At 36.1% G+C, this 14,146-nt stretch overlaps 1 protein-coding gene across 5 annotated transcripts in view; it reads left to right on the forward strand.

Moving 5' to 3' along the window:
• PLEKHA5 (pleckstrin homology domain containing A5) overlaps nucleotides 1-14,146 on the forward strand; it is a 250,338-nt gene that overhangs the window by 193,193 nt on the left and 42,999 nt on the right. For 3 of the 5 annotated variants that reach the window (XM_025401933.1, XM_025401932.1, XM_025401934.1), the window contains 3 exons: nucleotides 2,871-2,933; nucleotides 4,687-4,767; nucleotides 4,895-5,044. In XM_025401933.1, the coding sequence (XP_025257718.1) occupies nucleotides 2,871-2,933; nucleotides 4,687-4,767; nucleotides 4,895-5,044 (294 nt within the window). Of the gene's footprint in view, nucleotides 1-2,327; nucleotides 2,364-2,870; nucleotides 2,934-4,686; nucleotides 4,768-4,894; nucleotides 5,045-14,146 lie in introns of all 5 variants that reach the window. The other 2 variants (XM_025401931.1, XM_025401930.1) reach the window with 1 other exon arrangement.

The raw sequence follows: 14,146 nt of genomic DNA on the forward strand, positions 1-14,146 counted from the left end.
AGCTATCAGATACTTTAAAAGGTTCCAACATCCTAAATAAAATATAACACATGTCCTTATGTAGTTAATAAAATCTATATAATACACTCCTCAACCTGAAGTTGGAGCACTGCACAAATTTGTGTAATTACTACATAGCCCATTTTTTCATTTGCTTTTCTAGTGTTGGTAAAGTACTTCAAATGAAGTATTCAAACCAAACCTTTTTTTTTTTCTTTTTTTGCTAAAGGTGTATTTGAAAAAACTGATAAAAAGTGTTACCATGAACTTAACCATGCAAAACTTGAGTTAAGCAGAATGCTCATGAAATTTACATTTTCCTTCTTTTTTTGGTAAGACCGGAGGTTGGGATGAGGGGTCAGGATTTTCATATTGAGAACGAAATAGCAACCTTTTCAATTATATGAAGGTGTTTTTGTTTGTTTAAGGAATAATTTTGTTTTCTTATGCTTTTATTCTGTCGTAAAAGCAGTGTGTGGGGAAAAGTTTAAGGATTTGGTTAGTTGATGTCTATTGAATACCTTTATTGAATAACTTAAAAGATTTAAAGAAAAATTTCGGTGGTACTGAAAGCAGAAATACCACAAAAATCGGATTGATACGTGTAATATATTTATATGGCTATAAAGGAGATATCACTCTAAAATTGTAACTACAGTAAACATTTTTCTCTATTATGATATGCTAGCTGATGTAAAAATAAATCTGCAATAAGACTCCCCAAATAAAAATAGTATGTCAATATCCTAAAGATTTACTATAAATTACTAAGTTTTCACTTTAATATACTAGTCTTTTTTTCTGTTGACTCTGAGATGTAGGGTATATTTGATATTTTAATCCAGATGAAACACTGTCCGCTAGTTATATTCAGATTCTGTAGTCTAGTAAAGCTGTTTTGCATTTAACTTTAAATATTAAGCAAACTATGTCTGGGCGTGGTGGCTCATGCCTATAATCCCAGCACTTTGGGAAGCCAAGATGGGAGGATCACTTGAGGTCAGGAGTTCGAGACCAGCCTGGCCAACATGGTGAAACCCTGTCTCTACTAAAAATACAAAAATTAGCTGGCCATGGTGGTGCACGTATAATCCAAGCTACTCTGGAGGCTGAGGCAGAAGAATCACTTGAACCCAGGAGGCGGAGGTTGCAGTGAGCCAAGATTGCATCACTGCACTCCAGGCTGGGCAATAGCGAGACTCCATCTCAAAAAATAAATAAATAAATACTAAGGAAACTATATTTGAACATCTTAGTAGCTTATGACCTTTCATCTTTAATTTGTTATAAATGTGAAAAATGTAATTTTGGCATTGTCTTACATTTTTTATCATAGATCTACCTATTTAAAGCTTACTTTTTATTATTTTTTTTCCAGATAGGAATATAAATTATTTTCTTGGATCTAGGTGCTTTAATTTACAATGACAATTGACACTTCTCAGGACACACCTGAGGATACTTATTTTGAATAATGTAAGAGTATTCTAACTTTTGTCATTAAATTCATTTTTCATGTAATATTCATTTCTATGAAAGTTTTGTGGTTTAACAATCACTGTGCATACCCTTAAATAGTCACAGATTCATTTGCATGAGGTATGTGAAAGTAATGTCTTGAAATGAAATGTAAATCCAGGATTTATTTTATGTTTGGAATGCTTATATTTTTAACCTTCTCCTGATTCCCACATTTCTAGATCAATTCAAAGTTATCTCCTATTTAAATCATTATTTAATGCTTCCTTTTAAAGCTGTAACTGTCAGGCAGTTTCTTTCATAGAGAAAACATACAGAATTGTCATTTATACATTCTTTTGTATAATGCATATATGAAATTTAATTTTCTAAACTGGAATATAGTTGGGACACATTACTTCTAACCTCACCTTGAAAAAATTGTGCAATTTAGTAAGCATACATGAGCCCCATTTAAATTTTTTCTACTATGTTTTTGTTACTTTCTCACAGTCAATATAAAAATCAAAAGACAAGAAAAATAGTGAAGTATTGCCTGCAGAGGCTATGATGTTATCTGTGATATAACTGACTGGGATGGCTATTGAAATCTTGCTAAGCACAATCAGAAGTAACCACAAAATATCTTTTAACCAAAATATACTGGGAAGAAGCTGAAGAAAGGATATTTAAGTACACTAAATAATTCCTTACAATAGAGTAACACAAATGGTGTCAACAAACACACATAAACTTTTTAATGAAATTTGACTACCCATAGTTTGTAACATAGGCTTTCAGTTTTATGAGGTTTCGAATGATTTTCCTCTTTTCAATTAAACCCATCCTTTTCCTTCATTATCTTTTAGTTCTTAAGACAGAAGAACAAGATAAGTCTATATTGTGTATGTGTGTTTCTATATTATGTATATGTATACAATATGTTATAGGTTTTCGTTAAATAAGATGTGTTGACATTTGAGTGTACACATATACAGTGTGTGATGATGTGTATACTGTGAAGGATGGTTTTGACTGTTGAACTTTGCTTGATTTAAGTATTTGATTTGATACAGTTGCAATGATTGTATTTGTCAATTTTTTTATTAAAATAATGTGTGTCTTTAAAAGAAAGAATGTAAGATACTGTATTAGTTTTGTTTGACCAGCATATTATTATGTTTAACAAGCTTGTTACATACATCATTCTTATGTATCTTGCATATTATATCACTGTTAAGTATTTTTCTACTTTGTTAATCAGTGTTTGAATTAAACTTCTAAAAGTATAAGAATTAAAATCCATCTTTGTTATATTATATATATTTAATATAAATCCAAAGTATTAATTATAGGCTAAATATATTTTTAAATTAAGATTTTTAAGTTGCTATATGATTTTTTTCTTATAGCTGTCACAAGATGAAGGTAGAGGCACATTATACAAATACAGACCTGAAGAAGTAGATATTGATGTAAGTATTAGTATGATATATATTGTCAGTACTCTGTTATATTCTCTGCCAAAAACACTGGAAATAAGCATAACCAAAAAACTTCTTTCTCCCAAGTCGTCCAAAATGACATCAGATAAATTCATATTTTATGTGTGTGCTCTAAATTATTGTTCCCTGCCCTCTATGTCCCTCTACTCCCTGTTGTTAGTAGTCCAACATATGAAGCATCACTTAAATGAAAGTAAAAACTATTTCTGATTTTTAGAAGTTACAGATTGACTGGGCGTGGTGGCTCATACCTGTAGTCCCAGCACTTTGGGAAGCCGAGGTGGGCGGATCACTTGAGGCCAGGAGTTTGAGACCAGCCTGGGCAACGTAGCATACTAAAATACAAAAATTACTAAATATACAAAAATTGTCTCTACTAAAAATACAAAAATTAGCTGGGCATGGTGGTACGCGCTTGTAATCCCAGCTACTCGGGAGGATGAGGCATGAGAATCTCTTGAACCCAGAAGGGAGAGGTGCAGTGAGCTGAGATCATGCCACTGCACTCCAGCCTGGGTTATGGAGTGAGACCCTGCCTCAAAACAAACAAAAAAAAAAGTTATGGAAGACTGGAGACAAAGAAGAATTGCTATGTTTTTCAGATAAAGTATCGGCCTTTAGAAATTTTATCACTACTCCTTTTTAAATTAAATTGAGTTTCTTTTAAATCATATTTTAGATTGCTGATTTGCCATACATTCTTATGCATACTTCCCTCATTATTTCCCCTGGTTTTATTTCATTGAGTTTTTTGAGTTATACCCCCTTTTCTTTTTTTTTTTTTTTTCTTTTTGAGTCAGGGTCTCTCCCTGTTACCCAGGTTGGAGTGCAGTATCACGATCTCAGCTCACTGCAACCTCTGCCTCCTGGGTTCAAGTGATTCTTATGCCTCAGACACCCATATAGCTGGGATTACGGGAGCACGCCACCATGCCCAGCTGACTTTTTGTATTTTTTTTTTTTAGTAGAGACAGGGTTTCGCCATGTTAGCCAGGCTGCTCTCGACCTCCTGACCTCAGGTGATCCACCCACCTTGGCCTCCCAAAGTGCAGGGATTATGGGGGTGAGCCGCCGAGCCCAGCCCCCCACTTTTTCTTTTTAACACCTTTCATTTTGTGTAGCCTGAGTCTTGTTGTCTGACAAAGACAAGGTAGTTATTTTAATAGATAAATGGCAAAGAAGGTAAAGTCTCAAATTTCTTGCTTATATGTCATTATGCCATAAAGTTGGGGACATATTTCCAATTTGTCCAATGTTTTCATTTTGAAACATTAAAACTGGTTTATTGTACTATTGAAATTTTATTAGAGTACTTTCTTATACTTTCTTAATTAAGAAATTAGGGTAATATTAAGAATTTAAACACAAACTGATGAAAGTTATTTTTCTCCTTTAATACTATTTTTATTTGTATTTCAATTAGAAGTGATCTATTGTTTACATTATTTTCTAAGAATCCAAGAGCATGATTTTTTAAATATGTAACAATAGAATCCAGTAAGCATTTTAATTAAGGACTGCATATATCACTTAACCTATTTAGCAGATTGTAGAGGCAAAATGCTTACATGCCTATTTTTTAGACATTCTGTCTTTATAAGCTATATTTTAGCTTTTATTTTATGGATTGAAATAAAGATTTTTGGTCAGATAATGATTGCCTACTTCCAATTACAGAAAAAATTTAAAAATTGCTAACAAGACATCTTCTCTTATAACCTAGGCCAAGTTAAGCCGATTATGTGAACAAGATAAAGTGGTGCATGCTCTGGAAGAGAAACTTCAGCAACTCCACAAGGAGAAAGTAGGACAGTTATGTTTATTGTCTACAACTGATGTTACTTAATATGATTATTATCAGGACACTGATAAGTAAAAAGAATTAATACGATGATGCAGAACGTTAAATGTAATTCTTTTTATTATAATAGTATACGCTTGAGCAAGCTTTGCTGTCAGCCAGCCAAGAGATAGAAATGCATGCAGATAACCCAGCAGCCATTCAGACAGTGGTGTTACAAAGGGATGATTTACAAAATGGACTGCTTAGTACGTGTCGAGAACTTTCTCGAGCCACTGCCGTAAGTAGATTTTTTTTTTCCCTAATAGAAGTAACTTGAATATGTAGTTCTATTTTCTGCTCTCTTTTTTTTTTTTTTTAAATACTGGGCTCTCTTTAGGATTCTTCATTATTATTATAGCAAAAAATAGTAATTTGTTATTAGTATGCTTCTCTTTAGGAACATAAAAATAAAAGATTATTTAATTAGTGGGCATTCTGTTATTTATTTACTTACTTATGAGACAAGTTCTCACTCTGTCACCCAGGCTGGAGTACAGTAGTTTGACTATAACTCACTTGTAGCCTGAATTTCTTGGACTCAAGTGAGAGCCTTGGCCTCCCAAGTAGCTGGGACTACAGGCTGGCACTACTACACCTGGCTAGATTTTTTTTTTTTTTTTTTTTTTTGCATAGAGATGGGGCCTTACTGTGTTGCCCAGGCTGGTCTTAAACTCCTGGTCTCAAGTGATTCTCCTGGCTTGGCCTCCCAAAGTGCTGCAATTACAGGTGTAAGCCACCACACCCAGCCAAACATTTTGTCTTTGTGAAATGAGTGTTTTACAGGGGAGATAAGTACTCCTGTTTTTATGTATCATGTAAATGAAAAATTCTGAAATATGTGAAAATTTATTGCATTAAGAAAATAAATAGGCCAGACACGGTGGCTCATGCCTGTAATCCTAGCGCTTTGGGAGGCCAAGGTGGGTGGATCACCTGAAGTCAGGAGTTCAAGACCAGCCTGACCAACATGGTGAAACCCCATCTCTACTAAAAATACAAAATTAGCCAGGTGTGGTGGCACGCATCTGTAATCCCAGCTACTCAGGGGGCTGAGGCGGGAAAATCACCTGAGCCTGGGAGGCAGCGGTTGCAGTGAGCCAAGATCATGCCATTACACTCCAGCCTGGGCGACAAGACTGAAACTCTGTCTCAATCAATCAATAGAAATATAAATAGCAAGGCTAGGTGTGGTGGCTCACGCCTCTAATCCCAGGACTTTGGAAGGCTAAGGCAGGTGGATCATTTGAGGTCAGGAGTTCGAGACTAGCCTGGCCAACATGGTGAAACCTCATCTCTACCAAAATACAAAAATTAGCTGGGTGTGGTGGCAGGTGCCTGTAATCCCAGCTACTTGGGAGGCTGAGGCAGGAGAATTGCTTGAACCCAGGAGGCAGAGGTTGCAGTGAGCCAAGATCATGCCACTGCACTCCACCCTGGGCAACAGAGTGAGACCCTATTTTAAAAAAAAAAAAAAAAGAAAGAAAGAAAGAAAGAAATATACATAACAGAACCTTGTAACTCATAGTCGTATGACTATGACTGTGAGTCTCTTGGAATGACGAAATCTAAAAGTCTTAACTTGCAGCTTATAAATTGAGTGTTTTATGAGTTTAAACAGCTAGCTTTAGATCCTATGATGTGGTCATCTCTATAAACATAGTAAGAGCACCAGTCCAAGCAGCTCTTTGAAAGAGAAATCTTAGCAAAAACTGCCATGTTATATAAAACTGCTCCCAAACCTTTGTCTGTACTTACACTTCAATGGGCTAAGGAGCAGCTATCTTTTAAGAAGGGCCACAGACAGTATAGCTTAATTTAGAGGAGGCTTTCCAGGCTGGCAAGATCCCAGAATCTCAACTTGGCTTCTATTCTGAACCCTGAATTCCAAACATGAGCTATTTTTAAAGGAATATACTATGATTTTGAAATCATTGAAAACTTAATTTGAGAAATTCTTAAATACCTTATATTTCTATTTCCATTTTTAAAATACTGTTATTGCTGTTGTCTCATTTGAGTCTCTTAATTATATTGTCATGTTTATAGGCTTTTTTAAAATTTAATATCCTTTCCATTGTGAGTTTCTTGAAATAAGAAACTGTGTCTCATTCACATTTGATGAATGATTGAGCTGAATGACTTACCCAAGGTTACAAAGCTAACAAATAATATGCCTAAAACTCAAATCCAGATCTTCTTACTACAGTTCTGAAGAATTAGATCTATATGAATTTCTGTAATATAGTCATAAAGAAAATATAAGCACCTGAAATACTGTCTACAAGGAAGTAGTCACTAAGCTAATCAAGGATAGGCAGGATTTGAATACAACGAGAAGAGAAATGAAGAGTGGTTTATTCAAATAATACAAAACACCTTAAGCCACAGCAAAGATGAGAATGTAGGAGACATGTTTGGAAAAGGAGGAAATAGAACTAACTGCCTGAGTGGGATAGAGGATTCCTGTGAGAGGATAGAAAATGTGAGATTAGAAAGGGAAAATGGGGTTAAGCTGTCAATGCCAAGCTAATGAGAAGCTCAGGGTCTCTAGGACAACTTGAGTCAAATCAAAATGGTAGGCTCTACAGACATTTAGTTGGAAACTATTTAATGATTTGATGTCTGCTCTTGAAATTCTAATTTTAGGAAATCCCTTATCAACTGGGATTAATAAATTAAATCTCATCAGTAGGCTCAGAATTTGCTCCATCTCAAGGTTAACTTTAGCTCAGATGGGAATCTGTTAAAAATGTCTTAACAGAAATGAATGTTGCCAGGAGTGCTGGTTCACACCTGTAATCAGTACTTTGGGAAGTTGAGGCAGGAGGATTGCTTGGGCCCAGGAGTTTGAGACCACCAAACTGGGCAACTTAGGGAGACCCTATCTCTACAAGAAACAAAAAGTAGCTGAGCATGGTGTTGTACACCTGTGATCCTAGCTACTTAGGAGACTGAGGTGGGAGGATCTCTTGAGCCCAGGACGTCAAGGCTGTGTGATTATGCCACTGCACTCCAGCCTGGGTGATAGAGTGATTCACTGTCTCTAAAACAAAATAGTTAATAATAGAAGGCCAGGCATGGTGGCTCACGCCTGTAATCCCAGCACTTTGGGAGGCCAAGACAGGCAGATCACAAGGTCAGGAGTTCGAGACCAGCCTGGCTGACATGGTGAAACCCCACCTCTAATAAAAATACAAAAATTAGCCAGGCATGATGGCAGATGCCTGTAATCCCAGCTACTCAGGAGACTGAGGCAGGAGAATCACTTGAACCCGGGAGGCAGAGGTTGCAGTGAGCTGAGATCGTGCCATTGCACTTCAGCCTGGACGACAGCAAGACTGTGTCTCAAAAAAAAAAGTAATAATAAATAGAAAATAGGCCAGGCAGGCATGGTGGCTCAAGCCTGTAATCCTAGCACTTTGGGAGGCCAAGATGGGCGGATCACCTGAGGCCAGGAGTTCAAGACCAGCCTGACCAACATGGAGAAACCCTGTCTCTATTAAAAATACAAGATTAGCCGGGCATGGTGGCGCATGCCTGTAATCCCAGCTACTCAGGAGGCTGAGGCAGGAGAATCACTTGAATCCAGGAGGCTGAGGTTGTGGTGAGCCGAGATCGCGCCATTGCACTCTGGCCTGGGCAACAAGAGCGAAACTCCATCTGAAAAAAAATAAATAAATAAAATAAAAATAAATTGATCTTCTGAGTATCCCCTTTTCTGGTTTTTATCTTATGTAATCACTTTCCTGGTTTCTTTTTCCTTGCCTTCAGCAATAATCCGTGGTTATGACAAACCCTCAGAATATATTCTTCTAAGACAAGTCTTACTGCATAGAATACAAACTATGTTATTTGTGCCTTTATGTAAACTTATTTATATTTGTAGCTTAAGGCTTCAAATGTTAGCATGTGCGTAACATCATACTGGGCATATGGTTGGCACTCAGTGAATGTTGATTAGATTTAAATTTGAATTACATTTTTGCTGGCAGAATCTCAAAGGATTTCACTGAATCTGTCACAGTCAATTCATAGCACTAGTTCAAATCTAAGCCCCAACAGAAGGCTTGTAACATTAGCACCTCTATAGATCAAAGCTGTGATTCTGAGAACTCTTCTCCTCACCTGGTAGGCCACAAAGTACACAAAACTAGGATTAGCACAAGGGAAACGTGTAAAACAGTGTTCCCTATACTTTTTATTTATTTTTATTTTATTTTAGGTTTGGGGCTACATGTGCAGGTTTGTTAACTGGGTCTATTGTGTGATGCTGAGGTTTGGTGTATGAATGAGCCCGTCACCCAGGTACCTAGCATAGTACCCAATTTCAACCTTTATCCCCATTCTTTCCCCACCCTCAGTAGTCCCCAGTTTCACTGTTAAACCATCTTTATGTCCATGAGTACCAGCGTTTAGCTTCCACCTGTGAGAACATGCGGAATTTGGTTTTCTTTTCCTGCATTAATTTACTTAGGATAATGGCCTCTGGTTGCATCCATGATGCTGCAGAGGACATGATTTCATTCTTTGTTATCGTTGTGTAGTACCGTGGTGTATATGTACCACATTTTCTTTAACCAGTCCACCATTGATGGGCATGTAGGTTGGTTCCATGTATTTGCTATTGTAAATAGTTCTGTGGTGAACATGCAAGTGCATGGGTATGTTTGGTAGAAAGATTTGCTTTCTTTTGGATATATACCCAGTAATGCAATTGCTGGGTCAAATGGTAGTTCTGATTTAAGTTCTTTGAGAAATACATAGTGTCCATAGTGGCCGAACTAATTCATATGTCCTCTCACTGTGTTATAGGCATTTCCTTTTCTCTGCAGTCTTGCCAGCATCTGTTTTTTGTTTTTTGGGTTTTTTTAACTTTTTAATAGTAGCCATTCTGATGAATGTGAGATGGTATCTCATTGTGATTTTAATTTGTATTTCTCTGATGATTAGTGATATGGAGCATTTTTTATATGTTTTTTAGCCACTTATATGTCTTCCTTTAAGTGTCTGTTCATGTCTTTTGCCCATTTTTTAAGAGTTATTTGTTTTGTTTTTTCCTTGTTCAATTGCTTAAGCTCCTTATAGATTCTGGATATTCAACCTTTGTTGGATGCATAGTTTGTGAGTCTTTTCTCTCATTCTGCAGGCTGTTTATTCCATTGATAGTTTCTTTTGCTTTACAGAAGCTCTTTAATTAGGTCCCACTTGTCAATTTTTGTTTTTGTTGCAATTACTTTTTTCTTTTCTTTTTTTTTTTTTTTTTGAGACGGAGACTCACTCTGTTGCCCAGGCTAGAGTGCAGTGGCACGATCTTTGCTCACTGCAACCTCCACCTCCCAGGTTCAAGCAGTTCTCGTGCCTCGGCCTCCCAAGTAGCTGGGATTATAAGTGCCCCCTATCAAGCCTGGCTACTTTTTGTATTTTTAGTAGAGACAGGGTTTCACCATGTTGGCCAGGCTGGTGTCAAACTCCAAGCCTCATGTGATCTTCCCACCTCGGCCTCCCATAGTACTGGGATTACAGGCATGAGCCACCATGCCTGGCTGAAGGATTCTTATCATTTGAGGCCTGACACTTAACTCTTTAATCCCTCTTGAGTTAATTTTTGTATACGGTGAAAGGAACGGGTCGGTTTCATTCTTCTGCATATGGCTAGCCAGCTATTGCAGCACCATTTATTGAATAAGAAGATAAGAAGCCCTTTCCCCATTGCTTATTTTTGTGAATTTGGTCAAATATCAGATGGCCATAGGTGTGTGGCTTAACTTCTGGGTTTTATATTCTGTTTCCTTGGTCTGCGTATGTTTTTGTACCAGTACCATGATGTTTTAGTCTGTAGCCTTATAGTATAGTTTGAAGTCAGGTAGCGTAATGCCTCTGGCTTTGTTTTTGTTTAGGATTGCTTTGTCTGTTTGGACTCTTGGTTCAATATGAATTTAAGGATTTTTCTGGTTCTGTGAAAAATGATGATAGTTTGATAGGAATGGCATTGAATCTGTAGATTGCTTCGGGCAGTATGACCATTTTAACAATATTGATTCTTCTAATCCATGAGCATGGAATGTTTTTCCATTGGTTTGTGTCATCTATGCTTTCTTTCAACAATATTTTGTAGTTCTTATATCTTTCACCTCCTTGGTTAGATGCATTCCTAGCAGTGTGTGTGTGTGTGTGTGTGTGTGTGTGTGTGTGTGTGTGTATTGTAAACGGGATTGCCTTCTTGATTTGGCTCTCAGCTTGAACATTATTGGTGTATAGAAATGCCAGTGATTTTTGTACGTTGATTTTGTGTCCTGAAACTTTCCTGAAGTCATTTATCAGTTGTAAGAACCTTTTGATAGGGTCTTCAGGGTTTTCTAGGTATAGATCACATCGTCTGTGAAGAGAGATAATTTGACTTCTTTTCCTATTTGGATGCATTTTATTTCTTCCTCTTGCCTAATTGCTCTGACTAGGACTTCCAGTATGATGTTGAATAGGAGTGGTGAGAGTGGGCATCCCTGTCTTTTTCCAGCTCTCAAGGGAAATGCTTCCAGTTTTTGCCCGTCTCAGTGTGGTGTTGACTGTATATTTGTCATAGATGGCCCTTACTATTTTAGGGCATATTCCTTCAACATGGAATTATTTCTTCAGGGTTTTTGTCATGAAGAGATGCTGGATTTTATCAAAAGCCTTTTCCATGTCTACTGAGATGATCATACGTTTTTTGTTTTTTATTCTGTTTATAAGTGACTCACATTTATGATTTGCATATGTTGAACAAATCTTGCATCTTAGAAATGAAGCATACTTTATCATGGTGAATTAACTTTTTGATATGCCATTGAATTTGGTTTGCTGGTATTTTGTTGAGGATTTTTACATCTATGTTCATCAGGGATATTGGCCTTCGTTTTCTTTCTTCTTTGTGTCTTTACCAAGTTTTGGTATCAGAGTGATGCTGGCTTCATAGAATGAGTTAAAGAGGAGACCCTCCTTATTTTTTTGGAATACCTTCAGTAGAATTAGTACCAGCTCTTTGTGTCTGGTAGAAATCAGCTGTGAATCCATCTGATCTGTGGCTTTTTTTGTTTGGCAGGTTTTTTATTACAAATTCAATTTCAGAACTCAATATTGGCCTGTTCAGTGTATCAGTTTCTTCCTGATTCAATCTTGGGAGATTGTATATTTCCAGGAATTTCTCTATTTCATCTAGATTTTCTAGTTTGTATTCATAGTGGTGTTCGTAATCGTCTCTAGGAATCCTTTGTATGCCTGTGGAATCCATTGTAATGTCACCTTGGTTGCTTCTCATTATGCTTATTTGGATCTTCTTTTTTTCTTTGTTATTTTAGCTGACAGTCTGTCAATCTTGTTTTTCTTTTCAAAGAATCAACTTTTGGTTTCCCCAGACTGGGTGTGGTGGCTCATGCTTGTAATCATAGTACTTTGGGAGGCTGAGGTGGGCAGATTACTTGAGCCCAGGAGTTTGGGACCAGCCTAAGCAACATGGTGAAACTCCTTCTCTACAAAAAAAAAAAAAACTAGCAGAGCACAGTGGCGTGTGCCTGGAGTGCCAACTACTTGGGAGGCTGAGGCAGCAGAATGACCTGAGCCCAGAGAGGTCCCAGACAGCAAAGTGAGACCCCGTCTCAAAAAAACAAAACAAAAGAAAATCCACAAAAAAGCCAACGGAAGTTTGGCGCAATAATAGTTATTTATTTAAATCTTCCCCTGTGTGCTAGCCTTTCTGTTTTTATTATATCTAGCATTTTTAACAATAGAAAGCAAGCACTTTCTTTGAGATGAGAAGATTGTTCTGTTTCATAGAAAACATCAGAGAAGAAACTAAACACAGGAGTTAAAGATTACAAATAGCTAAAACATAGAATGACTACAATTGTGGTCATAAACTAGAAATTTAAAATATAGATAGCTTTATAATTGTGGCTGATAGTAGAACCTCACTTTATACAGTTTGAACTGGTGCCCTTTTAAACATCTTTTTAGTGTGTTTCAAGTCAAGGCTAAGTGAAAAAATAATAATAAAACGTAAACATCTTCTTAGGTTAAAAAAAGCCAGTATGCCAATATAGTCATTAGATAGTATAGTAAGAGGGATTTTATTTGAGAAGCAGTTACATGACAAGTATAAATTTGTAAAAAAAAAAAAATTATTTTTAAAAAATCTCCTCAAATAATTAAGCACATTCTTTAAATGTGAGCCAGGAAATCTCTACATCCTGAAGGTAAAATGAAAAAATTAATAAATCAGACATAACTTTATTTTGATTGACTTGAAAAATCAACAACTTCTAATACCAGTTGGCAGGACTGTTATGGTGGGGTATTAGTGACCAAAAAATTGACATTTTAATTTTTTTGCCTGATCCTTGAAATATACCAGTAAAATTAATTTAAATATCATAAGACTTTAATTTTCCAAGATATAGTAGTGCACATTAATTTGTAATATTACTTAAAGTTTGAAAGAGATGTTTGAGTTTAAATTAGGAAGTTAATGAATAATTACACTGCATCTATTGCTTCTCCCTCATTTTGATATTAAAAATCTATGTCAATACTTTTCCAAAGTTACAGGTTTTATTTTTTAATGAAAAGCAGAAAAATGAATTGTCATTTCTTAAATTAAAACTTAGAAACCCTAATTGAGAAGCAAACCAGAGGTAAAACAGTTTATTAGCTCCAAGAATAGTAGTAATTATTTTCTTTCTTTTTTTTTTTACTGTAGTCACCTATAGTCTTACAATATTTACTTGATTATTAAAAAGAGAGGCAGTGTGACAGTAAAATACAGAGAAAACAATTTGAGATTTGTGTCTAGTGTATTGTATAACCATTCCCTTGAGTAGACTTTGTTGTAAATTGCCATTGATTTTAGATAAAAAAAAGGAAAGTTTCCCTCATATTAAAAACTTGGAAATGCATCATTAGTTTTGATTTTTTTTTTAATAGAATTTTTTTGTAGAGATGAGATCTCCCTATGTTGCCCAGGCTGGTCTTAACTCCTAAGCTCAAAAGACTCTCCCACCTCGGCCTCCCAAACTGCTGCAATTACAGGCGTAAGCCACCATGCCCAGCCATTAATCCTTTCTTAATAAAGGACATAGTATATATCTGCTATATAGCCATCTAGCCAAATATTAAAATCCTTAACTCATATTTTTGGAAATCTGGAATTTCATTACATTTAAGTATTTAGACCTACTTCACTTTCTCCCCCACACAGTGGCCAAGTGTTGTCTCAGTACAGACTATACAGAAGTAAGCACTATTAAAATTTACTTGCTCCATACCCTAAACTTAGACAATTTTTTTTTTTTTTTTTTTTTTTTTTTGA

This window comes from Theropithecus gelada, chromosome 11 (assembly GCF_003255815.1).
Source record: "Theropithecus gelada isolate Dixy chromosome 11, Tgel_1.0, whole genome shotgun sequence".
Lineage (NCBI taxonomy): Eukaryota > Metazoa > Chordata > Mammalia > Primates > Cercopithecidae > Theropithecus > Theropithecus gelada.